We start from the raw sequence: 27299 nt of genomic DNA, 5'->3' as shown, positions 1-27299 counted from the left end.
GAGGCTGAGGCAGGAGAATCGCTTGAACCCGGGAGGCAGAGGTTGCAGTGAGCCGAGATCGCGTCACTGCACTCCAGCCTGGTGACAGAGCAAGACTCTGTCTCAAAAAAAAAAAAAAAAAAAAAAAAAGGATTATGTACTCTGTGACTCCATTTATATGATGTTCAAGAACAGGCAAAAGTAATGCTGATAGAAGTCAGGGTGGAAGTTAGGTTTAGGGGCTAAGAATGACTTCCGCTGAGGGAACACAGGAAATCTTGTGTACTAGAAATATCCTATGTAACCTAATCTTGGTAGGCGAATCTGTCCATATGTAAAACTCCATCAAAACTCCATCAAGTTCTAACTTTAATATTAGTGTACTTTATGAAAAATATACCTCAATAAACTTTTTTTTTTGAGACAGAGTTTCACTCTCATTGCCCAGGCTGGAGTGCAATGGCACAATCCCGGCTCACTGCAGCCTCTGCCTCCTGGGTTCAAGTGATTCTCCTACCTCAGCCTCCCAAGTAGCTGGGATTACAGGCATGTGCCACCATGCCTGGCTAATTTTTGTATTTTTAGTAGAGACAGGGTTTCACCATGTTGGCCAGGCTGGTCTCAAACTCCTGACCTCACGTGATCCACCCACCTCGGCCTCCCAAAGTGCTGGGATAACAGGCGTGAGCCACCATGCCCGGCCAATAAACTTATTTTTTAATAAACCAAAAAAAAAAAAGAAAAAGAAAGAAAGAAAGAAAGAAAGAAAGAAAGAAAGAAAGAAAGATGCCTTACTTGGGAATAGGGTCTTTGCAGATGTAATTAGTTCAGGTGAGGTCATATTGGATCAGGCTGACCCTAAGTCCAATGACTGGGGTCCTTCTAAGAAGGCCACATGCAGACACCCAGGGGAGAAGACCATGTGACGAAGCAGGCAGAGAGTGGAGTGATGCATCTGTGGGACAAAGAAGGCCAGGCACTGCCAGCACCCACCCGGAGCAGCCAGGAAGGGGCAGGGAGGAGTCTCCCCTCGAGCTTTGGAAGGAACACGGCCCTGCTGACACCCTAATTTCAGACTTCTGTCTCCAGAACTGGGAAAGAGTACATTTCTGTTGGTTTAAGACATCTGGTTTGTGGTCATTTTTTATGGCAACTCTACGAAACTAAGATAATCACCATCTGCAGAATTGAGGGGAAATGGTTTTTAATCCACCACAAAAGAGAGTCCAGGCCCAGGCCCAGAGGCTCACGCCTGTAGTCCCAGTACTTCGGGAGGGCAAGGCAGGAGGATCACTTGAACCCAGGAGTTCGAGACCAGCCTGAGCAACAGAGTGATACCCTATCTCTATAAATAATTTTAAAAATTAGCTGGGCATGGTGGTGTGCGCCTGTGGTCCCAGCTACTCAGATTGAGGCAGGAGGATCGTTTGCGCCCGTGAGGTCCAGGCTGCAGTGAGCCGTGATCACACTGCTGCACTCCAGCCTGGGTGACAGAACAAGACTTTGTTTAAAAAAAAAAGAGAGAGAGAGAAAATCTAGGTTCTCCCGGATGCTGCTGCTGTCAAGAAGTTCTTTTCAGCAACCATGTTCCTCTTGCTGAAGGCCAAGCTTTAATTCTCCTGCCGCTCTCACAGGAAAGAAAGAAATCAAGGGATGTCCTTGAATTTCAAGCCCTGGGTCAGTGACTCTCCACATTAGCCAGAGATGTATTAGAAAGAGTGAAACCCTGGAAGTCAGAGGTCCTGGGTTCAAATCCTGGCTGCACTTCACATTTGTGTGACCTTAGGCAAGTTACCTAACCTCTCTGAACACAGGCTTTAACTCCTGTGAAATCTGAGTAATGGAGTTATTGGTGAGGATAAGCTGTGAGGCCAAATGCAAAGTACTCAGCATACAGGAGGTGCTCAATACATGCTTGATATGCTTTTGCTCCCCAGGGACAGCAGTCGTCCCATTCCTGAGAGGAAGCATCATACGCCCGACTACAAAGCAAAGCACTTTACTTTTTGGGGGATTCAGCAATTTTCCTGCAACAAGCATGTCTGTGTAAAACCCATCGCCAGCACAGGCTTTAAATAGTGCAGATGGCATCTGTCTGATTTAACAAGTTCAACTTGTTCAAAACACAATTATTTGGCATCACTATTATTATACTGGACTTAGCATTTGCACAGCCCTTTCTATTTTCAAATCATATACAATTAGGCTTCTCTCCCTGAGAGGTTTTTCTAAAAGTGACAACAAAAGTAGATGTCGTAAAGCCTCAAACCTCAACAGATCTATGACCTGGGAAATGCTTGGTTGGAAAAGAAAAAGAGGGGCTGGACTGGGGGGATGGTGGCCAATGGCCTTCAGCCAATGTGGTCTGGGGAACACAGGGCCTTGGTGTTGTCACCATGTGGGGAACCCAGGGCCTTGGTGTTGTCACCGTGGGGTAGGCAGCACCAGCGCTGACTTCTCCACCAGGGCCAGGAGGTGCAGGCCAGGGCCCACGCTGATTTTAGGGGCCCTCGAAAATGTCTGAATTTCTTTAAAAATCGGGGGACAAAAAAACCCCTTGTAGATCAAAGAAAATGTTTTAATGTGATTTTCATATATTATAAAATATAATTTTTGCCATGGGTTAAATGATGCCCCCCCTTCAAATTCGTATGTTGCAGCCCTATCCCCCAATAGCTAAGCATGTGACTTTACTTGAAAACAGGGTCACTGCAGATGTAATGAGTGATTATATGAGGTCATACTGGAGTGAAGTGGGTCTCTCATCCAATATGACTGGTGTTTTTATCAAAAGGGGAAATTTGGTCTGAAACTCACATACAGAGAGGACACCATGTGAAGACTCAAATTGTGCTCCCATCAGTCAAGGAACTACCAGAAGCCAGGAGCAGGGCCTGGAACAGATCCTTCCCTAGCACTGCCTGCTGACGCCTTGATCTCAGACTTCTGGCCTCCAGAACTGTGAAACGATCAATTTCTCTTGTTTAATCCAGTGGTTCCCAACCTTTTTAGCACCCAGGACTGGTTTCGTGGAAGACAATTTTTCCATGGACCCAGGGAGAGGGGCCGTGGGGATGGTTTCAGGATGATTCAAGTATATTACATTGACTGTACATTTTATTTCATTATTATGAAATAATTATACAACTCACCACCACGTAGAATCAGTGGGAGCCCTGCAACTCATTTTCCTGCAACTAGATGGTCCCATTTGGGGGTGATGGGAGACAGTGACAGATCATCAGGCATTAGATTTTCATCAGAAGAAGGCAACCTTGATCCCTCACATGTGCAGTTCACAATAGGGTTTTCACGCCTATAAGAATCTAATGCCGCTGCTGATCTGACAGGAGGCGGAGCTCAAGTGGTAACGCGAGCGATGAGGAGCAGCCGTAAATACAGACGAAGCCTCACTTGCTTGCCTGCCGCCCACTTCCTGCTGTGCAGCCAGGTTCCTAACAGACCATGGAGCGGTACCGGTCCATGCCAGGGGGTTGGGGACAGCTGGTTTAACACAATCAGTTTGTGCTGCCCTAGGAAACCAATGCCATTTAAAATCTGTTCTTTTTTTTGCCTTTTTTTTTTCTTTTCTTTTTTTTTTTTTTGAGACAGAGTCTCACTCCGTCGCCCAGGCTGGAGTGCACTGGTGCAATCTCAGCTCGCTGTAATCTCCACCTCCTGGGTTCAATGAATTCTTTGCCTCAGCCTCCTGAGTAGCTGGGATTTACAGGTGCACCACCACACCCAGCTAATTTTTGTATTTTTAGTAGAGATGGAAGTTTCACCATCTTGGCCAGGCTGGTCTTGAACTCCTGATCTTGTGATCCACCTGCCTCGGCCTCCCAAAGTGCTGGGATTACAGGCATGAGCCACTGCGCACGGCCTAAAATCTTTTCTATGGAGGAAGGTACCTGACATCATAAGGCCACCCAGGGAGGCAGGACTTTTCCTAGACTTTTAGGAGGACACGAGAAAACCATGCCACTAACGAAAATGACAGTTACACAGCCAACAGGCATTGAGCACTCGCTTGCCAAGCTCTTTCTATACTCTGATCTCATTTAATGTCCATGGCAACATCCTGGTCCCTCTTAATGCTCCCATTGGACAGATCAGGAAGGAAACGAAGGCACAGCAAGGCTGAGTGACTTGCTCAGGATCACACAGTTATTAAATGAGAGAATCAGTCCAACCAGGCAGCCTAGCCCCAAAGTTCACCCCGCCCAGCCCAGAAGGCTGCTGAACAGGCAACATGGCTGGAGACGGACAGCTGGAGAGGATGTTCCTGGCGGGGGAACAGGGAGCCGGGTGGCCCTAATGAATGCCTGGACACAAGTGCAGTGCCCACAAGCTTACGAGGGGCCTCCAGGCCTTGGTCTTCAGCAAAGGAAGCAGGCTGGAGCCACGAGTGGAACACTGGCTTCAATCAATCAGAAAAAGCTGCCCTGAGACACGCTGGGTTGCAGGAAGAAAATCCATTTTCCACCTCTTACACCCCGGGAAGGTGGTGCCAACAGGTAGGCTCTGAGACAGGCAGGAGTGCACCATTTCACCTGGAAGGGGTCCATGCACAGGGTGGGGGCAGGACATCAGGACCAAGGCCAAGACCGAGCAAAAGGCCGGCACCCCCCGCCCCCAGTCTAGAAAGTGACATCCTGGGGGATGGGACTTTCAGGGCTATTTCCACTGGGATAACAGCCAACACTCCCCGCAGGAGGCAAGGCCGAAACTGCTCTGGCAGAAGGAGTTTCCCAGGCAACACCCACCCTAACCCTGAAGAATCCATTACCAGGGTACAAACCTTGAATTCAATCTACCCCGGCACGGGGGACAGGGGACAATCCCCTGGGCCTTACTGCCATCACCAAGTGCACCCAGTCTTTCTCCAGCTGGTGCAGATGCCCCTGAGCCCTTTGGTCCTGCTTATAGTACATTTTCCTTTCTTTTCTTTTATGTCTTTGTTACATGCATTTTAAGAGAGGAAGGCTGTGAACCCAGGTGAGCTTGAACCAGCGGCTTCTGGCAGAGCAGCGTGAACATGAACAGTGAAGATCTGGCCCATGACAGTCAGGGAGAGGGGAGGCTGGAGAGCTCAGGAGGGGTGTCCCCAGAGGAGGCCCCATCATCCACGTGCATACACACGTATTTACCATGTGCCTGCTCGGTGCTGGGCTCTGGGCACAGAGGAACCAAACACAGATGAACCAAACGCAGGCCCAGCCTCAAGGACACCCTGAGGGGGGTTATCAGGGAGAGGGGGCAGAGGAGAGAGCAATCTGGGGTGTGTCTGTGTGGGTTGACCCTGGGGTACATCAAAGGGTATCACTGAGCCACTCAAGGGCCACAGGGAAGAACACGTAGGTACCAAGAGCCTGTACTGTGCGTGCAGTAACAGGTGAGCTGGGCAGCTCCGGGATGTCCACACCCACACATTAGAAAGAAAGGCCTGCCCTGGACCTGCTCCCGGGAGCTCACCCCTCAGCCCTTGGAGTGTCCCCTGATAAGAGTGTCCTTTTCTACCTGGGGCCTTGGGCCACCCCCGAGAGTCTGTGCTTCCCTGTGATTGATGGTGGGACATGCCACCTCAGCTTGATCTCTGGAAGGGCCAGAGACTGAGGTCAGCCCCTGAGTGGTCAGTCATGTCTCTGAGACTGAGCCCCCATAACATCACTGGGCACCAAGGCTGGCAACACCCATGTGTGTTGTCCCATATCGTTGCTGGGAGAGCAGGCGCTGTCACAGCTTCACTGGGACAGGAACACCAGTGCTCCATGCGGGTCTCCAGGGCTCTGCCCCGCCCGTGCGCCGCTCCCCTTGGCTGATTTTCATCCATATCCTTTCACAGGAACAAGCTGTCACCGTGAGGATCATGGCTGTGCTGAGTTCTGAGTCCTCCTAGCAAATCACTGGACCTCAGGGTGGCCTTGGGGATCCCAAATGTTCTGTGCCAGTGCCCTGCATCTGGAGCCCCAGGACCAGCCTGAGGTCACCTTCTCCTCTCCACACAGGCTCTGCCAGTTTCCTTCTTGCCTGGCACTTGGGGCTTCATTGCGGGGCAGAGGTCACTGGCCCAGCACAGTCCTGGAGCTTCCTTCTAAAGGCTTCCTACCTGGCCGAGCGTGGTGGCTCACGCCCGTAATCCCAGCACTTTGGGAGGCCGGGGCGGGCAGATCACCTGAGGTCAGGTGTTCGAGACCAGCCTGGCCAACATGGTGAAACCCCATCTCCCCTAAAAATACAGAAATTAGCCAGGTGTGGTGGCACATGCCTGTGGTCCCAGCTACTCTGGAGGCTGAGGTGGGAGGATTGCTTGAGCCCAGAAGGTTAAGATCTTCAGTGAGCCGTGATCGAGCCACTGCACTCCAGGCTGGGCAACAGAGTGAGACCCTGTCTCAAAAAGAGACTTCCTACCTCCTGGCCCTGATACCACACCAGCCTCACTGTGCTGGCTTTTTCTTATTCAGTGGGGTCAGGGGACACACTCCAGGAAGCCCCCTGCCCTCCTCAAGGCCTGTTAGGGTCACGGAGGGCTTGGAAGAGGAACAACCCTGTGTTCGAAGCACCGAGAACTTTGGAGCCACCAAGCCACCAGGCTGGCCCCGTGCTGCATGTCCGAGACCCACGAGCCTCTCTGAGCCTCAGCTCCCTTGTCTGTCAAAGGAGGCAACCCTTGGAGGGCTGCGTGAAGGAGTAAGCAATAGAAGGCACTTGTCTTGCCTGCTGCTATGAACCATGTCTGTGTCCCCACAAAATTTGTATATTGAAATCCTAACCCCCAGGGCCAGGCGCAGTGGCTCACGCCTGTAATCCCAGCACTTTGGGAGGCCGAGGCGGGCAGATCGCCTGAGCTCAGGAGTTTGAGACCACCCTGGGCAACATGGTGAAACCCTGACTCTACTAAAATACAAAATATTAGCTGGGTGTGGTGGCAGATGCCTGTAGTCCCAGCTACTCAGGAGGCTCAGGCAGGAGAATCGCTTGAACCCAGAAGGCGGAGGTTGTAGTGAGCCGAGATTGTACCACTACACTCCAGACTGGTTGACAGAGGGAGACCCCATCTCCAGAAACAAAAAAGAAAGAAAGAAATCCTAACCCGCAATGTGATGGTATTAGGAGGTGAGGCCTTTGAAGGGGGATTAGGTCATGAGGGTGGAGCCCTCATGAATGGCATTAGTGCCCTTATAAGAGGCCCCTGACTGGGCACAGTGGTGCACACCTGTAATCCCAGCAGTGTGAGAGGCCAAGGCAGGTGGATCACCTGAGGTCAGGAGTTTGAGACCAGCCTGTCCAACATGGTGAAACCCCATCTCTACCAAAAATACAAAAATTAGCTGGGTGTGGTGTTGTGCACCTGTAATCCCAGCTACTCAGGAGGCTGAGGCAGGAGAATTGCTTGAACCTGAGAGGCAGAGGTTGCAGTGAGCCGAGATTGTGCCACTGCACTCCAGCCTGGGTGACGGTGGGAGAATCAGTCTCCAAAAAAAAAAAAAAAAAGGCCCCCAGAGAGCTCTCTCAGCCTCTTCCCACCGTGTGAAGACACAGCAAGAAGCTGATCATCTATAACCCAAAAGAGGATCCTCCCCTAAAGCTGACCATGCTGGCACCCTGGTCTCAGACCTCCAGCCTCCAAAACTGTGAGAAATGAATGCTTGAGGCCGGGCACGGTGACTCACACCTGTAATCCAAGTACTCTGGGAGGCTGAGGTGGCCCAATTGCTTGAGCTCAGGAGTTCAAGACCAGCCTGGGCAACATAGTGAAACCCTATCTCTACAAAAATATAAAAATTAGCCAGAGATGGTGGCATGCACCTGCAGGCTGAGCTACTCAGGAGGCTAGGGCAGGAGGACTGTTTGAGCCTGAGAGGCAGAGGCTGCAGGGAGCTGTGATTGTGCCACTGCACTCCAGTCTGGGCAACAGAGGGAGACCCTGTCTCAAAAAAAGAAAGAAACAAAGAAATGTCTGTTGTCTATGAGCCCCCGAGGCTATGGAACTTTGCTATTGCAGCCTGAACTCCTAAGAGACCTATAGGTAGTTACAGGTATACCTATACTTAGATGTACCTAGCGCTCATACCTAGTTTTAATGATTATTATTATTATCACTACTCGTAATGGACATTCAGTCAAAGTGAGGTCTCACCCCCTTCTGGATGAAGTCCCAGTTAGACCTGCCCAACAGCAGAATGGACCACATCAGAAAGCAGTGAGTCTCCCGACCCTGAAATTGCTCCACCCGAGGTTTCAATGGCTCAGAGGGACCGAGGACAGGACTGCAGCCCCTTCTGAGGGGGTGACCCTGAGATCCACCACTCACTGTCCCTCTTCAGACCCAGGACTCTGTGGGGCCTGGGTTCTTGGTGGCGGTGAGTCTGGCCCAGGCCATGGCACATGATCCTGTAGTGACAGGTTATTCCCAAGCCAGGCCAGGAGACCACCCACGGCATGGCCAACAGTAGGGGAGTGAAGGTCTCTGGTCCCGCCCTGCCTTCAACAGAAAAGCTGGGGACATTCGTCATGATCAGGAAGCCCTCAGGGCCAACAGGACATACTTGCAGCCTGAAGGGTCCCACCTCCCTCCCAGCCCGGCAGGGACTGCACTGGGAACTTGGGACTTTTTCACACCCCATCCCCAATAAACGTGGCTGTCATGTGGTTGGTCCGGCTCTCGGCACCGTGGGGCTGTGACAACAGTGCAGGCCTGGCTCAGACCTGGACGGGATCCTCCTCACCAAGCTCTAGTGAGCTTGGTGCCCAATAGAGGGTGGCTGTTATTATTATTTACTATTGTCATTGATTATTATCATCATTAATTATTATGATGATTAATAATTATTACTTCAGCAAGCTCTGCAGCAAAGTCCGTTGGAATCCAGAACATGCCCCTGGGGGCCAATGGCTGCCCTTGGGTGGCACTGGCTGAAAGAGGCCCCTGACCTGCCAACCACACGCCTCTCTCCCAGTGAAGGTACCCACGGTGGCCCGAGACAGCTTCTGAGACCAGCGGGCTTTGCAGACAGCTCTGGGCAGGGATGGGGAGAGGGGACAGTGACTTCCCAGGTTATCAGGTGTGTTCCCTGAGAGCTCTTCCCTCCCTGCCTGCTGGAGCCACCCCTTGGTGGGCCCAAACCCATCACAGTGACCTCCCGTGGGCTCAGACACCTCCCATGGGCACTGTGACCTCAAGAGCCTGCCTGGGTCCCAAGGTCCCAGGACGTCTGGCAGATATAGTGGCTTTCCCAAGGTCACACGGCGAGCTCCCAGGACTGACACTGCCCCCGTGCCAGCCCTGCATCTTCTCACTGCATCTGCAAAACAGCTCGGTGTACCTGGCATGGGAGACCTGGGCCTGAGTATATTTTCTGCACACATACTAAGCCCCAGGCATTCTACCAAAACCGTCGTTTCTTACTCGGAAAGTAAAAGAATGCCAAGCGAGGCCTCTGATCACCGCCCACCCCTCTTCCCAAGGCCGACCCTCGTGCAGCCAGCCTCCGGGCACTGTCCCAAGGGAACAAAGAGCAGCCAACACTGCAGGCCACAGGCCGGACCCAGATGCTCTGTTCCCTCCACCACCTGAGGCCTAGGGTGATGGGCCGGGGCCAGCAGGGAACTCTGGAAGGCAGCTATGCTCACCACTATACCACCAACGCGGCCCTCCAGCGGGGAACTCTGGCTCTGCAGGTGGCCAGTGGCAGGTCACTACTTCCTCGCAGGCCCCAATCCTCAACTCCCTTCAGGCTGGTCCCTCAAAGAGGCCCCTGAGGCTCAGCCCCTTCCTCCCTGCCCCATGAGGTAATCACTGATTCTGGTCCAGTCTGCTTCCCCTGAGAACGAGCTCTCCAGGCCACCTCAGGAAAGAGATTTAATTCTGACTCCCTCTCCTGATTTACGAGAGTTGCATTCAATTAACGGGGATATTGATCTCCCCGCCGCTGGCTAGGGTGCTTGCTGGGGCTGTTATTTCGTTATGAAACTGATCACTTTTCTTTTAAAACACAGAGACTCATGTACACAGGTGCCTACAGACACGCATACCAGGAGACCTGAGTGCACACGGCTGGAAACATGAGCGCCGGAGCAGGGGAGACGGATCCTCTCTGTCGCCGTGTCTCTGCGTCCGCCTCTGTCTCTTTCACACACACCACACAGGACATGGAGCCCCCACCCCAGCATCCAGCCTGGCTTGCATTCGCACTGCTCTCTTCTGCTTCAGCTCCTCCTTGGCCCATCCAGAGCTCCCCACCCCGATGCTGGGGAGGCCCCCTCCCCAAGTGAGAGCAGAGAGGACTCCTCTCTTCCAAACAAAAAAATAAATACATAAATACACCCGTCCACACATGCACTCCCCCTGTTAAAAGGAGCAGAGCTGGGGTTGGGCTGTGTGTGGTGTCATTACCACCTGCCCGGGGAAGCAAAGTCTGAGATCACTGTGCTCCAGGGACAGTGGCAGAACCAGCAGGAGGAGCCAGAGGGACATGGGGCCAGGCATGGTGGGGCCAAGGGAAGGACCTGGGCTCTTACTCGAGTGAGCTGGGGGGCCATGAGGGAGCGGGGAGTAGAGGAGGGACCTAGACACTTATTAATGACTTAGAAAGACCCCACTGGGCCAGACACGGTGGCTAACACCTGCAATCCCAGCACTTTGGGAGGCCAAGGCAGGCAGATCACATGAGGTCAGGAGTTCGAGACCGGCCTGGGCAATACGGCGAAACCCCGTCTCTACTAAAAATACAAAAAAAATTAGCCGGGCATGGTGGTGCACGCCTGTAATCCCAGCTACTTGGGAGGCTGAGGAGGGAGAATTGCTTGAACCCTGGAGGCAGAGGGTGCAGTGAGTCTAGATCATACCACTGCACTCCAGCCTGGGCGACAGAGCAAGATTCTGTTAAAAAAAAAAAAAAAGAAAAGAAAAGAAAAAAGAAAGGAAGGAAGGGAGGGAGGGAGGGAGCGAGGAAGGAAGGAAGGGAGGGAGGGAGGGAGGGAGGAAGGAAGGAAGGGAGGGAGGGAGGGAGGGAAAGACCCCAGCGGCTGCTGAGTTGGAATAGCTGGTTGGGGTCCATCGGTGGGGTGAGAAGAGGTGGGCTTCTAGGGCGTATTCTTAAGGTGGGAGAATTTGCTGAGGGACGGGGCAAGTGTATGAGAGAGAAGAGCCAGGGGTGACTGCAAGGTTGGGGTCCGAGCCATGGCAATAATGGCACTGATACAGCCTGAGATGGGGGCTGGGAGAGAAGGGGATCCTGAGTGCAACCAGGAGACCCCACGTCTGAGTGTTCCCAGGACACCCAGGTGGGTCAGCAGGTGCCTATTCTGAGAGCAGCAGCATCCAGGGCTACAGCCCCAGCTTAAGACATAAAATGGGGAGTCTAGAAGACAACGGTGTTTTTTTGTTTTTGTTTTTTGTTTTGTGAGACAGACTCTCACTCTGTCACCCAGGCTGGAGTGCAATGGTGCGATCTCAGCTCAGTGCAGCCTCCGCCTCTCAGCTTCAAGCGATTCTCCTGCCTTAGCCTCCCAAGTAGCTGAGACTACAGGCATGTGCCACCACGCCTGGCTAATTTTTGTACTTTTAGTAGAGACGGGGTTTCATCATGTTGGCCAGGTTGGTCTCGAACTCCTGACCTCAAGTGATCCGACCACCTCGGCCTCTCAAAGTGCTGGGATTACAGGTGTGAGCCACCACACCCAGCCTGAAGGTGGTTTTTAGAGCCATCAAAGTTCAGGGTTCAAGCCCACCACTGCCCCTCACTCACCAGGTCCTCCGGCCACAGTGCTCCCAGGTGGCCCCTCCTCCCTGGTCCACCTCCCTCGGGCTCAGCCACCTCAGCCATCTGCTCCTTCCCGCTGTCCAGAGTGCTGGCTGTCTCCCCAGTCAAAATGTCTCTCCTTCAAGGCTATCCCAAACTCCCCTGTGCCATGGGGACTTGGTGATTCTAAGCCTCCCAAAGAGTGGTTGGGTCACCCCCTTCTCTGGACCCTCACGGTACAAGGAAAGGAAAGGAGACAAACTATTCTTCTGAGCGCCAGGCACAGGGCCCAGGCCTCCCATCAGCATCACGTCTAACACACACGTGAAGAACCTGAGGCTCGCAGAGCCCAAGGCCGCCCAGGTCTGCCCCACTCCCAGGGGCCACCGGCCAGGCTGGGCACCGGGCATGCAGTGGAATTCCATCTTTTTTGTGTCCCCTCCACCTGCTCTCAAACCTCCAGCCCAGACTCTGCACACACTAGGCATTCAACAAATACGGACTGACCTCTTCAATCCAGACAGCCTCAAATTTCGGTGGTTTTATGGCCTTATGGAAAATTCAAAGATCATTACTATTTGGCTTGAGGATACATAATACGATGCCATTTGAAGCAAATCTGCCTCTCTAATTATGTTTTCCTAGGCTAAAATTGCAAATTTACTTTCCCTGAGGAAACACCAGCCATGAGTGGAAGGCGGCAGCCCAGAAGCTTCCAAAAGGGCTGAGGAAGAACAGGGGATGTGTTTTTTTAAGCCACAGGAAATTTCTAAGTGGGGAATCCAAGTGCAGGCACCTGAGAGTTTTCTGGAAATGCAGCAGCAGGCACTCCTGCAGGATTCTTGCCGGTCTAGCTGCAGGTTGGTTAACCTGGAGTCAGGTTCAGGGTGCGGAGGGGGCAGCAGTGTTTGTGCACGGGAGCGTGTGAGCAGGCGGCTTTCACCGGCCCGGGACACACCCACCATTTCTCTCCCTGAAACCAGCAACCACAGTGTCCCTGAAATTGATGGCTCCGCCTGTGGGTGTGATGGGCTCTGCCGGTCGTGATGGATGGTTGCTATTTCCCAGGAGGGAGCTGGGAGGTGGCGCATGTTCCCCCTCCCCCTACAAGTTCCCTCCTTCCCCAGGAGGAGACAAAGGGCAGGGCAGGGGAGGGAGGCACAGGCCAGGACCGGAAAAAAATCAGAGAAACACTGGATGCGCCAGCAGTACCACCCCCAGCCCAAGAAGGCAGACCTGGAGTCCAGGGGTCCACTGGACCCTCAGCTCTGCTGCCTGCAGCAATATCCTCAACAGAGACCAAAAAGGCCTGCTCCTGACCTGGGGAACAGGCCTGCGGACAGAGGCTGCATCAGAGGCACCGCTGGAGGCAGACAGGAAAGCAGAAAGAATGAAAGAGGGGCAAAGGACTGGATCTGAGGGAGAAAGATGGAGCTGGGGGGCAGGGGCTGGATCCGAGGGCACACAGACAGTGTCAGAGAAGAAGGATCCATGCACACAGAGAGGAAAATGGCCTCATGCCTCAGGGGGATTTCCAAGGAAGCTCAGATCCCTTTGCAGGCACTCCCCATCTCCACCACGGCCTCGCTGCTTCCCCTCCTGCCACCCTGTTAATCCAGTTTTCACATAGCAGTCAGAATGATCTTTTTAAAAAATAAATCCAGTAGGCCAGGCACAGTGGCTCACACCTATAATCCCAGCACTTTGGGAGGCTGAGATGGGCGGATCACCTGAGGTCAGGAGTTCGAGACCAACCTAGGCAACAGGGCAAAACCCAGTCTCTACTAAAAATACAAAACTTAGGCCGGGCGCAGTGGCTCACACCTATAATCCCAGCACTTTGGGAAGCCGAGGCAGGTGGATCACGAGGTCAAGAGATCAAGACCATCCTGGCCAACATGGTGAAACCCCGTCTCTACTAAAGATACAAAAATTAGCTGGGCATGGTGGCATGTGCCTGTAATCCCAGCTACTCAGGAGACTGAGGCAGGAGAATTGCTTGAACCCGGGAGGCAGAGCTTGCAGTGAGCCGAGATCATGCCACTGCACTCCAGCCTGGGCAACAGTGCGAGACTTTGTCTCAAAAAAAAAAAAAAAAAATTAGCTGGGCATGGTGGCACACACACCTGTAATCCCAGCTACTCAGGAGGCTGAGGCAGAAGAATTGCTTGAACCCAGGAGGCGGAGGTTGCAGTGACCCGAGACCGTGCCACTGCTGGTCTCCAGCCTGGGCAACAGAGCAAGCCTCCATCTCAAAAAAATAAATAAATAAATAAACAAAACCTCTTAGAAAGGGACAAAAACCAAACCACATATAAGCACATATTTAATCAATCATCAAGAGCACAGTGCTTAGAAATGTGGGCTGTGGAGCCAGTCAGCCTGAACCCAAAGCCAAGTCCAGCCTCTTGCAGCTGTGCAACTTTGGGTGAGTTTCTGAACTTCTCTGTGCCTCAGTTTCTTCCTCTGGGAGATTAAAGCTTCTTCCTCTGGGACAGTAAAGATTTAATTAAATCTTTAAAGATTAAACCATAAGATGGTTGTGAGGTAGGTAAGATCTATCTTATCTTACCTATCTTAAGCTTATGCAGTAAGAACCATGCCAGGTGCTTAGTGTGTTTCGAGTAAATGTCAGCTAATATGAGGGTAATGATGCTCACACCAGGCTGGCCTACCAGGCACCCAGGACGTTCACTCAATCGGCAAGGCCAGTTAGAGGTTGGCCCCATGGCCAGCAGCCCAGCACCAGCAGGCTACATGGCAAAGGATCCCACACCAGTCCACATGGGTGCACTGTGTTTCAGGCCTGACTCAGGCAGGCATCCCTCCAACCCTCCCACGGGCACAGTGACCTCCTGTGGGTCATCATTTTCTTCTGTTTCACCCAACTCCGTACTTCAGAAATGCCTAGAGCTTTGGCTTTTCCATCACACACGCTGGCTGAGAAATAGCTTTTCTGCAAATTGTCTAAAAGTGCGTTTCAAGCTTAATTTTTAGCAGCTAGAATACATTTAGCAAATCAATTTCACAAAGAACCCCAATATATAAAAGAGGGAAAGTGGAGCTCGTCTCCCTGGAATAGGGTGGGGTCAAAGCCCCTCCTTCCACATCCACCTCTAGGGGCCAGCTGGGACAGCCTGACCTCCCGCACTCCTGTTCTCTGAGGTCCAGGAGATGCCTTATATATCTAGGACACATGATTTGGATGTCACACCTCATGTGTCCCTGGGGCTTGTAGGATAGCAGCACAGACTCTGGGCTCTCAGACATCCTGGCCGAAGCAGGAGAATATTTAGAAGAAATAAACCAGAAAGTTCTACTTGGCAAAAATGGCCAGGGGTACATAGTATCCACACATGCCCCTCAACACAGAGTTCAAAATCATCATGAAAAAAATTTTTTTTAAAAAGGCCAGGTGGCTCATGCCTGTAATCCCAGCACTTTGGGTGGCTGAGACGGTTGGATCACCTGAGGTCAGGAGTTCGAGACCAGCCTGGCCAACATGGTGAAACCCCATCTCTACTAAAAAGAACAGAAAAATTAACTGGCGTGGTGGTGCACTCCTGTAATCCCAGCTACTCAGGAGGCTGAGGCACGAGAATCACTTGAACCTGGGAGGCAGAGGTTGCAGTGAGCCAAGATCGTGCCACTTCACTCCAGCCCAGAGTAAGAGTGTCTCAAAAAAAAATTTTTTTTTTAATTTAAAAGGCAAAGATGTAATCCCAGCACTTTGGAACGCCAAACGGGCGGATCACGAGGTCAGCAGTTTGAGACTAGCCTGGCCAACATAGTAAAACCCTGTCTCTTCTAAAAACACAAAAATTACCGAGGTGTGGTGGTGGGCGCCTGTAGTCCCAGCTACTCAGGAGGCTGGGGTGGGAGGATCGCTTGAACCCGGGAGACAGAGGTTGCAGTGAGCTGAGACTGTGCCATTGCACTCCAGCCTGGGTGACAGAGTCAACCAGACTCTGTGTCAAAAAAAAAAAAAAAGGGCAGTGGAATATGTACTGTGAGATGCCACTTACATGGAATTCGGTAAAATCACACACTATGCATTTATAATGTGTGTGTGTGTTAAACATATGTGCAAATGTGCTTGGAATGGACTGGAAAAACTTACAGCAAATTCAGGGAGGCACTTGTCTCTAGGGAGAAGTCATTAAAGGGCCCTTTAGTTTTCATCTGTGACGTTTTATTTAAAGAGGAAAACAGGCCACAAATGTGACCAAATGTTAACGGTTGTTAAATTTGGGTGGTAGAAACGCACTCTGGGCTGTATTACGGTGTGGTCCAAATCTTCTCCAGATTCACAAAAGGAGATGACGGACAGCACCCCGGGGGCAGTGGCAGGTGCCACCGCTCCCCTGCTCCGTGTGCCTCCTCCCCACGTCCCCTCACCTGTCTGCAGGAAAGTGCAGGTCGCCGCCGGCCCGGTGCAGCTCACTGCCATTCTCCAGCCTGGCCAGTGCGTCCATGCGCTTCACCATCAGCTCCAGCAGGTCGCTCATCTTGCGCAGGACGCCGCGGGACTCAGGGCCCCCCATCACTGTGGGCAGAGTGCGGGTATGGTTAGGGGAGGCCCGAGCAGCCTGGAGGCCACCCAGTGTCTGAGCTGGGGCAGCTCAGACAAAGCTGGCCCCAAAGTCCCCCAGCACCAACCAACACCAGAACCCAGCCTCAGCTCCATCTTCCCAGGCACTGCTGACCCCTTTGCTGCATTGCTTTGCGGTGCAGAGAACAGCATCGTGGTGGAGTGCAGAGCCCTGGGCAGCCCTGTTCCCCACTAGCCATGTGACACTGGGATCATTTCCTAAGCCCTCTGGGCCTCAATTTTGTCAACCGTAAAATGGAGCTTTAGATGTAACCTTTGAGGTGCTCTGGGGCCCAACAACCCTCATGTCCATGAGATGGCAGAAAAGGCCCAGCACTGGGACAGAAGCCCCAGAGCCCCCAAACGGTAAGCTCCAGGCAGGACTTCTAGATCAGGGTTCCTGGAAGTGTGGCCAATCACCCAGCAGCATCTGAATCTTCTGGCCGGGCTGTTAAAATTCAGATTTCTGGGCCTTGGTCTAGATTTGCCCATTCAACTCTCTAGGGCCTGGGGCCCGGGAATCTGCACTTTCCTTGCTCCCCATGGATCCGGACATGCAGGGAAGTTGGGAGCCTGTGTTCAGGGCCCCAGGGCCCTGTTGCTTCCCCAGCCCTCCTTCTGCCCAGCCTCTGGGCCCTAACTCCATCTCTTCCCCATCCCTCTTCCCTGGACCCTCCTGTTGGAAACCATAATGCATGTGTTCTGAATCTCAAGCTGGTCTTTGGATTTCCAAAGATCAACTGACAAGGGCAGGTTCCCTGGGGCTGAGGCAGCTGCTCTTCCCTCTGCTCCCAGCCTGGGGAGGGGAGACCTTATGAAGAAGAAAATTAAACGAAAATGAGGCACTTCGACCAAGATCCCATCAGCCAGCCTGCAATCCTCCATGGCTTCCTTTCTAATCATTCCCGATCATTAGCGCTGCACGTGCCAGTGTGCGGGAGCGAGTTCTCGCCTTCCTTTTTAATTAAATCTGAAGGCTTCACATTGCCCCTCCACACAGTCCATAGGGTGCTGGGCTCCAGGCACTAAAATCCGCAACTCAGCTCCTCCCAAACCCCTATGGATCAGGCTTGAAATCACTCCCCCAAAACGAGCCAAGTCACCTGGGAACATGAACCTTCGATGCTCCCAGGCTGCCAGTCCAGGGGCCCAATGGAGGATGCCGTGGGTTGGGCTCCCCAGAAGCAGAGCCTGGGACAAGGGTTTGAGGGTGAGTAGTTTAACTGGAAGCTAATGGAAACCCCAGCAGGAGAGTGAGGAAGAGAGACGGGGAAGCTGTGGAAAGCTGCATTGCCGAGAATGTTACCACCCGGGCGCCCAAGCTTAGCCCTGCTGGGGAGCCCTGAGACCGTGTAGAACACACTGCAGTCTCCCCACCTGGGGAGGGGCAAGGGGACTGGGGCCTCTGCCCGCTGACCCCTGTGTGACCAGGGCAGTCATTGCATGGCTCTGAGCTTCAGCATCCCCGTCTCAAGGCAAGAATAACAGGCCCCGTCTGCAGACCACAGGACCAGGAAGGTGACGAGAGAGACCACTGAGAAGAGGCAGAACAGGGAGAGGAGAGAGGGAGCTAGAGGCGGTGGGCGGAGCAGGGGCAGCCGGTGGCTTCTGCATCACCGGGGCTGCTCTCACACCTCTGCTTTGCTTCTGCCCTTCTTCCCTGGCTCCGGCTGGCCCAGCCACTGCTGCCACGTTCCCACCCTGATATAAGTCACCCCCTGGCTGGGCTCCCCTGCCAGGTGAACCCGCCTGAGGTCAGAAGGGAGGCCACAGGAGCTGGGGCGGGACCACTCACACACCTTGGAAATGCCGGCCAGGCTAGGGCTGCAAAACAGGAGAAGCTGCGATTTCCTTAAAGACACAGGGCTCCTGGCTCTGAAGAACAGGCATGAATGGGAGCAGGGGGGATGTGGCGGGCAGAAGAAAAGGAGGAGAGAGAGGCAGAGATGCCCAGGAAGGCTCACGGATGGGGTCGGGTATTGGAGAAAATGGGCATATTTCCTCCCCACCCCAAGAGCTGAAGCAGCAAAGGACCTCCCCACAAGTCCCTCTACGGAAAACAGAGTGGATTTTCAAAAACTCAGCTGGGACCGGGAAATTTCATACTAGCGTTAAATGACACTAACTCAGGTCTCTCCAGCCTCTCAGGCCCTCCCTACGCACTCACACACTCAATCGGTTAATCTGGGCAGCCCTGGTGAGCCATCGCTCATAACTTGGGCTGGAGTAGTCCTTCTCCAAAGGAGTGGGAGAAAACAGGATATAGATAGCTCCCTCTCTCTTTCAGCTTCCCAGAGGCGGGGGCAACGGTTTACTTTTTCAGATCACTCTCATTTCAGAGATGTCTGCCCAAGCCCATCATCCAAATTCAATACCGAGCTTGCAACCAGTGCTTGTAGCACAGAATAGATGAAGAGATTTCCATCATTTCAGCTAAAAAAACTGGAGGACATCAGATGACCTGCCTGGCCACTGCTTTCTGCAACTCCACAGGACACCACTGGTATTGTGGCCGCCTAAAGGGTGTCTGTCGTAGAGTCGTGCAGTGCACAGCCAGCCTGGCCTCACTGGGCAGCCCTGGTGGGCTGTCGCTCACAGCTCGGGCTGGAGTAGTCCCTTCCCCAAAGGACTGAGATGAAAAAAGGAATGTTTCATCCCATAAGGTGTCTCACAGCTGGGACACCGTAGCGGTGCCGTGGCCAGAGCACTCAGGCCTGACTGACCACAGAGCCTGGTCAGCAGCTCGTTCCTGCGGACGCAGCACCCCAGTGGTGCTGAGCCCACAGCGTGGCTTTTGGGGTGACGCTGTGTTCCCTGGAGCGCCTCAGGCCTGGCACCCTGCCTGCTGCACTACCGGTCCCACTCTCCAAGCCCACCCAAGCTTCCTCTGCCCCTGCCTATCGCCTGAGCCCCCTCCCAGAAACCTCACGGTCACAGCTCCCTACCCACACCCCACGCTCCCAGTCCCATTGCGCAGGCTGAAAAACAGATGATGGGCCAAAAACTATGAGGTCTGGCCTAGAGCTGCAGAGGCCCCTGAAAGTCAACAAAGTGGAGGCTGCAGCAGCAGCATGGTGGCATGGGCCCGGTCAAGGGGGATGGGGCAGAAGCTTGGACTCCAGGCCCGCTCTGCTGCGGACCAGACAGGTGAGCAGGTCACCGTCCTTCTCTTGGCCTCAATTTACCCTCATGTAAAATGAGGGGGCTGGGCTCATTGAGCTCTGAGTCTCTATCGCCCTGACTTCTGTTTCTGTGTCTTCCCCTAATTGCCTCCAGAGATTAGAGAAATGGGAAAAGAAAGAAACGCTCCTATAAAAACTGGCAGCAGGCCAGGTGCAGTGGCTCATGCCCATAATCTCAGCACTTGGGGAGGCCAAGGTGGATGGATTGGTTGAGCTCGGGAGCTCAAGACCAGCCTGGGCAACATGGCAAAACCCCTTTTCAATAAAAAATACAAAAATTAGCTGGGCATGGTGGCATGTGCCTGTAATCCCAGCTACTTTCAGGGCTGAGGTGGGAGGATTGCTGGAGCCCATGAGATTGAGGCTGCAGTGAGCCATGATTGCACCACTGCACTCCAGCCTGGGCAACAGAGCGAGACCCTCTCTCAAACAAACAAACAAAAACCCTGAGGACATACAGAGGCATGGGTCATTGCAGCCTGGGTTTCACGATGACCATGCCTGCGGAACCAGATGCCCCTTCTGTAGTTCTTCAAGCCCCACCCCATCAGACTGGACCAAGTCCCCCCGTGCCAGGGGCTCAGGAGCTGCTCCCATCTTCTGCAGATGGCATGGAACTCCAGAAACCCCTGAGACCTGGGGAGACAGCCCCTACCCCTTCCCAATGAGCCCTCGGGGTACCAGGCACATTTTGTGCTCTGGAAATGCCCAAAGACTAGGCAGGGGGTGGGTACCCAGGAGGGAAGCAGGTCAGGCCGACTCTCCCCCAGTGACCCACTCCCCTAAAAGCCACCACTGGCCCCGGGACTGTCAGCAGAGCAAGCTGACATCGCTTCCCCAGAGTCACTTCACCACTCTTGGCATCAACTAAATTGAAATATATCTAATGTAAGGCCCCAGTGATACAACTCAGAACAGGCACATGTTCCCTCCATATTTCCATATAAATAAGGAAAGCTGGGACGCTGGGAGATACAAATAGATCCTCTCATTTACAGACGGGATGTGTTTATTACCCACAGAGGCCCCGTCTCCTCCCCAGACGCTCTTCGTCTCTCTCTGTCTCTCTCATCCTCCTTCGTCCCCCTTTTCTTGTCCCCATCCCCACCCTTTACCATTGGAAATTGAATGAGCCCCCATCTCTCCAGAAAGCAGAGACCTCCCTGGCACTGAGAAGGGAACTGTGACTGGGTATTCGTGCAGCTGGAGAAATGCGCACATTTATCTCTCTGTACTCGCTCACCGCAGAAACCAGCTGAGGCCACGGGAGCTCTGGGCTCCGGGCAGCAGAGAAGACAAGGACAGGCCGTGGGAGGCCACACCAGGCTCTTCCTCAGACCTCCGGGCCCCGGTCCCCCATCCATCAAGCCTGAGAGAAGAGCCCCAGGGCCCCTTAGTACCAAAGCCAGAGCCAGAGCCAGAGCCATCCACAGAGCCAGGGAGCCTTCCCCAGGTTCAATCCCTGGTGGAGGCCCGGGAGGTCTGGCAGGGCCCAGTAGACACATGCAGCTGTGCCATGGACCTTCAGCCTACAGACCCCTCCCAAAAGACAGCCTCCTACCACTACTTTTTTTTTTTTTTTTAAAGCCGAGACAGAGTCTTGCTCTGTCACCCAGGCTGGAGTGCAGTGGCGCAATCTCAGCTCACTGCAACCTCCTCCTCCCCGGTTCAAGCAATTCTCCTGCCTCAGCCTCCCGAGGAGCTGAGATGACAGCACGTGCCACCACACCCCGGTAATTTTTGTATTTTTAGTAGAGATGGGGTTTCACCATGCTGGCCAGGCTGGTCTCGAACTCCTGACCTCAGGTGATCCACCTGCCTCGGCCTCCCAAAGTGTTGGGATTACAGGCGTGAGCCACCACACCCAGCCTCCTACCACTGCTTCTTCAAGACAAGTCAGAGGGCAGGAAAGAGCCTCACAGCCCTATCTGCAGCCACATGGGGAAGGAGGCCTAGGCGAGAAGGGCTGGAAGGGCAGGAAACAAACAGGAGGAGGACCTGGGGTGGGAAGTGGGGCAGAGCTGCCTGGGAGGGGGCAATGCCGGAAAGCCCTCCCCAGAGCCCAGGCCCAGCCCAAATGCAGCAAGAGGGAAAGAAGTCAGATCTCCTCCGGGTCATGATTCCCCATGCAGCCTCCTCTCTTGAATCTTTCAGATGAGTGTGCAGAATACAGAATGAGATGTCAGTCACATTTCATCCCCAAAGTACGCAGTTTATCATGAAGTATAAACAGGCACAGAGGAGAATTTGGAGGCCCCGCACATAGACCACAGTCCACAAGAGGCTGAATGACACCCTCCTCTTCTTTTCCAGAAAAGCCTTCTCCTCCCTCTCCCTTCGCAGCCACAGTCCATGTGGGACCCCACTTCTGTCACCGGTTTGACAGGGGAGGAGAGATTGTTTTTCCCATTTGTACACAGATTGTTTTGTTGACCAATGCAATTTTTTTTTTTTTTTTTTCCTAAATAGCAGGGCCTTGGAGGGTTTCCTTCTCCTGATTCTTCTCTGGGGTTGTCTAGACTCCGCAGATTTCTTTTGGGTAACAAAACGTGCATTATCCAACAATCCAACCTTGGCCCAGGACTTCCAAGATCCCTCCCCAGGCCTGATTCAGCCAAGCAATTTGCCAAGCACCTCCCGTGAAGCCCTAATCCTTCCCTCAGGCATCTCCTAAGTGGAAATGCTGGCACCTCCTAGGTTTTCTGCAGGGCTGCCCCAGGCACTGCATGGGGATGTAGTTTGAGGGGCTTCTCTTGCAGGATCAGGATGTTAAACCCACATTGCACACTGCTTTCCCGGCCTGAGTCCCTGCCTTGGGTCTGCCCAAGCAGATTAGCTTGATCCAAGGGTATGAAAGAAATCATGGAGGACAATGCGAGTCGGGATCTAAAGTGAATCAGGGTCAGCTCTCCTGGGTTCTCAGCGGCCCTTTTCTTGTCTGTCTCCTCCTTCTCCCGGACTTCAGTTCTGTATTCCAGGCACTCAGCTTCTGAGGCCTGGGAAATGTGAAAAGACTGGCTTGGATAAACTTGGTCTGAGAACTAATGTTACAACACGTAGAATCTCCACTCCTAGGTATACCCAACAGAAATGCCTACGTATGTTTACCAAAAGACGTGCACTAAAATATTCATAGCAGCACTGTTCACAAAAGCCCAAAACTGGAAACGACCAAATGCCCACCAATGGTTGGATGGGTAAAAATATGGTGGTGTACTCACACAATGGAAGGCTACACAGCAAAAAAAAAAAAAGTGCAAGTGACTACAACCACATACAAGATAGTGAGTCTCACACATGTACTATTGAGAGAAAAGACACACACAAAAGACTATTCCTGTATTAGTTCATTCTCAACGTTGCTACTAAAGACATACCTGAGACTGGGTAATTTATAGATGAAAAAGGTTGAATTGACTCAGAGTCCAGCATGGCTGGGGAGGCCTCAGGAAACTTAAAATCATGGTGGAAGGGGAAGCAAACATGTCCTTCTTCACATAGCAGCAGGAAGGGGAAGTACCGAGCAAAAGGGAAAAAGCCCCTTATAAAACCATCAGATCTTGTGGGAACTCACTGACCATCACAAGAACAGCACCAAGGTAAACCACCCCCATGAATCAATTAACTCCCACAGGGTCTATCCCACAAGAGGTGGAGATTATGGGAACTACGATTCAAGATGAGATTTGGGTGGGGATACAGCCAAACCATATCAACTCCTGAAACGATTCCATGCTCATAAAGTCCAAAAATCAGGCAGAACTCTTCTGTGTGATCAGAAGTCAAGTCGTGACTATCCTTGGGTGAGTAATGACTGTGAAGTGGCATGGGGACACTTGGGGACTGATCACGTTCTGGTCCTTGCTCTGGGTTGTTAGTTGCATGGATTGTTCATTTGTGTATATGATACCCCATTAAAAAGTTTAAGACCACGTACACGCATACACACATGCACACACATGCACATGTACACACGAATGCACACACACCTCTAGTCCAATTGTATGACCTTGGGCAAGTGCTCTCCTATGTGGTTCCATCCATCTTTAGACCCAGACCTGCAGCTGGGGTCGGACCCCCACCCCCATACCCAGGCAAAACTGCATAGCACGGAGCACAGCAGGGCTCCTACACCCCTTGCACTCTGGGGCACTGAGTCTGATCCTGCCCAGATGGGGCAAGAGCCATGGGGTAGGTGAGTTACCTTGACTCTCTAACCCCCTTAGGGAGATAGGCATAAAAACCAGAGCCCGGCCAAAAACCCCTCCTCTCCCCCATCCCTAATTCCCACCTCTTAGACCCCTGACCTTTCTGGAGGTTCAACTTCCTCAAGGCCTCTGTAGCAGCCCACCCAGATAGGCACACCTCCTTTCCAGGGGTGGCAGCCAGGTACTTTATGAATCTCTTGTCTACACCCCATCTTCCCATGCACCACTTTTCCCACCAGCCCTCCCCCAAGCCACCCTTCCGGTTCACCTTCACGACTGCTCCCTCCCACCCCCACCCACCTCAATCCTCAGCCTCTCCCACATAGACACTCCAGCACCTCCTTGGTCCTCTTTCATAAACACGCTTTGCTGCAGTGCCCCCATTTCAGACTCGACACATCCATTAAGTATTGATGGAGTGCTCGCCGTTTGACAGATGCTGCTGAGGCCCCTTCCCATGCTTTATCTTTGCACAGCCTCGCAACGAGCCTGGGAAGTGGGTATTACCATCCCCATTTACCAGAGGAAAATTTGGAGGCTCAGAGATTGAGGAATCTCTGCGAGTCAGAGACAGGATAAATTAACTTACACTCAGGCTTGAATGACTAATAAGCGTGAGATTCCTTCTGAGAGCTTTTGCAAGTTTAAAGAAGTGCATGTGAAACCAGAGGAATGAATCTAATGATGAGATGACAGATGGCATAATAAGAGCCCCTCAGCACCCACCCAGATGACAACCTATTTAACTTGGGATGTCTACAATATTCATCGCTCAGAACAGGGGAGCCAGACAGCCAAGCCCTGCAAGTTCAAGAAGGTGGACTTCAAGGAGAGACTTCCCCAGAGGGGCAGGGGAATCTCACAGAGCCAGCCCTCGAACAGTTCCGGAAACCTACTTGCCTCAGTTTCCCCACTACCCCATGTCCCTCCTTTTGACCAGTGACCAAAAGAACCCCCATGATACAGTGAGCAGGACTCAGTTCTGACCCCCACCCCTCCTTAGGTGAGATGAGGTGGGGCTGGGCCCAGCTTCAGGAGGAGGGCTCCCAGCTGGTCACTCTTGTGCCATGTGGCACCAACCATGCTGGGTAATGTCCACGTGTGAGCCCCTTCAATCCAACCTCTGCAGAAGGTCACTGCTGTCCTTCTCTGTAGGGAAGCCAGGTGACTCACCCAAAGGCACACAGCTGGTAGGTGATGACAAGGATGCAAGCCCAGACCCAGCAGACCCCCAAAGCCCATGCTCTGATCTCCATTCCACTGCCTTGCAAATATCGTGTGGGCAAGGAGTGATGGGGCCTGGGAGGGAGCTGTGTCCCAAGAGCTCAGAGATAAGACATTTAAGCCCATGGCCAGGCCCGTTCCCACATGGCCACCGCCTGGGCCAAAGGCAAGGAAATGTGTGCCTCAAGGAGACAGGTGTCATATCCAGAGACCTCTCACCCCTGACACCCAACTAAAGAAGCAACACTGGCAGCCTCTTCTGAGGCCTGGAAGACCCTGGCTTAAAGGCCCTAGCCTGGCCCGAGAATCCAGGCCAGAGGAAACCTGATGACCGCAGCCAGACCAGAGCCAAAGTGCATGGAGGGTCATACGGCCCAAGCCCGGGCCCCCTCCACTCACATCCACCTACAGGGCGGCCAGAAAGCCAGGTACAGGGCTAGGCTCAGAGGCACTTCCTCTTTGACCCACAGACGCCCTCACTCATCTCACACTCCCCTTGCCCCACCAAGGTACCTTCTGTGCGGATGGTGAATGGCGAGTCCCCCAGGCGCCGGGCCGAGAACTGGCCTCCCAGAGACGTCATCAGGAAGCAGAGAGTGAAGAAGCCGATGCCCAGGACAAAAAGCCTGCGGAGAGGAAGGAGGCGGGTCAGGAGGGCAGGAAGGGCCATCGTGCCCTGACGCTCCACCACGTACCGGCTGCACAAATGCTTTACGAATGAGTGCATGAGTGAAGGAAGCAAGGGAGAATGAAAGGATGGGGGCTGAGCTCCAGACCCAGGAGGGCCCCCCCACTATAGGATAAAGAGAGCTCAACTACAAGATGCTGGCCTCGAGCCACACGAAAAACCACAAGGCAGAATGACGCACACTTAGGCATGAGGCGGGCGGGCTCTAGCCTCCAGGCAGAGCTGGTTCATTAACAGCTGCAGTCCTGAAAGTGCAGTCCCCAGACGAGCAGTCAGCATCACCTGAGACTCCTTAGAAATGCCAATGCCGGGCCCAGACCCCAAATTACTGAATCAGATACTCTGGGGTGGAGCAAGCAAGCTGTTTTAGCAAAGTCTCCTGAAGATTCCACTGCATGCTAAAGTTTGAGAACCAGTGATGGACACAGCAGGGCCTGAGGCCAGCCAGACCCCATCAATCACTCAGGCCAGCCTTGGTGCAGTGTGCAGAGGCCTTGCTGCAGCAGTCATGAGCTTGTTTGAACACCCCCCTCCACTTCCACCACTAGATGGTAAGATGTCCAGGGCAGGGCCACACGGCCCATGCCCAGGCTCCCCCCAACACACATCTCCCCTAGGCAGGCATGCCCAGGGTCATCAGCCTGCACCACGGACTGGCCAGGGTGTCCTCATACCTGTGCAAGGGGTGTCATATAGGTGTGTGTGCTGTCACACTGGGTGGGAGGGAGGGCTGGTCAGAACAGGACTCCTGTTCCTGCCTTCAACACGTAGTTATTGATTATCCAGCAGGAGCCAGGCTCTGGGGTAACCCCAGAGGGACAGCAGGGAACAAGGCACAGAACCCTTCCTTCCTCAAGTCCAGACCCAGGGTCCTGCTGCTTCCCTCATCAATCCTAGGCCCCAAACAGGCAAGCTGAGCTCACCAGCACAGCCTTGGGGCTCTTCTGGGACCTTGAACCTATCAGAGGACTTGATGAACTGGTAGAGCTGAGAGGGGCGCCCTCCCACCAACCCCAGATCAGGGTGAGGAACCCCATCTTGTGTGGAGTCAGGCTCCCTGGAGAGAGCCCCACGTCATGCCAGAGACCTCCGGGCCTTGCCCCTCCACTCCCCGCCCTCAAGTTCCATGCTTGTTTGTGTCTTTATGCAAGACTTGCTTTATGCATTTTAATCTTCATTATTTGAAACTGGCAGAGCAGTATTTAATTAAAATTTGGTCCATTAAAGAAAACATATAATTGCAGAAGAAAATAAAAAGCACAACAAAATTCCCAGCCCATATTTAAAGGAAGCTGTTAGAGATTTGGGCAGAGAAGAGGAGAACCCCAAAGCAGAGAGGGGCTTGGGAGCCCCAAGGAGAGACTCGAAGACCACACCCCCAGCAGGAAGGACAGGAGACATGATTCAGTAGGCGAGACCGCGCAAGGGACACTTCCCTTAGTGCAGAGGGACGCCTCATGGAATTCCACCAAGCCTGGGGGTGGGGCTCAGATCTTGGGGTCCCTCGGAGGAAGTCAGGTGGCTCTGGAGACAACAGCCACGGCCATGGCACAGGAGAGGTGCTGTCCCATGCTCAGGGAGATCCCAGGGGAAATCAGCTATTTGTCCTCCCAGTCTGAGGACAAGGACGGACTTCCCCCACTCATGTCGCTAGTCCCTGGAGAAGAAGAGGCCAGGGGAGTG

The 27299-nt window shown here is 53.2% G+C and overlaps 1 protein-coding gene across 3 annotated transcripts in view; it reads right to left on the bottom strand.

Annotated features, from left to right (window-relative positions):
- MGAT5B (alpha-1,6-mannosylglycoprotein 6-beta-N-acetylglucosaminyltransferase B) overlaps positions 1–27299 on the bottom strand; it is an 85134-nt gene that overhangs the window by 55115 nt on the left and 2720 nt on the right. The window contains exons 1-3 of one of the 3 annotated variants that reach the window (XM_063599431.1): positions 25798–26734; positions 25442–25554; positions 16122–16269 (exon numbers count right to left, since the gene is read on the bottom strand). In XM_063599431.1, coding sequence (XP_063455501.1) covers positions 16122–16269; positions 25442–25511 — 218 coding nt within the window. In that variant the 5' untranslated portion in view covers positions 25512–25554; positions 25798–26734. Of the gene's footprint in view, positions 1–16121; positions 16270–25441; positions 25744–25797; positions 26735–27299 lie in introns of those variants that run through there. The other 2 variants (XM_055101150.3, XM_055101149.2) reach the window with 2 other exon arrangements.

This window comes from Pan paniscus, chromosome 19 (assembly GCF_029289425.2).
Source record: "Pan paniscus chromosome 19, NHGRI_mPanPan1-v2.0_pri, whole genome shotgun sequence".
Lineage (NCBI taxonomy): Eukaryota > Metazoa > Chordata > Mammalia > Primates > Hominidae > Pan > Pan paniscus.
The sequence above is the reverse complement of the archived record's forward strand: the minus strand, read 5'-3'. Positions and strand labels throughout refer to the sequence as shown.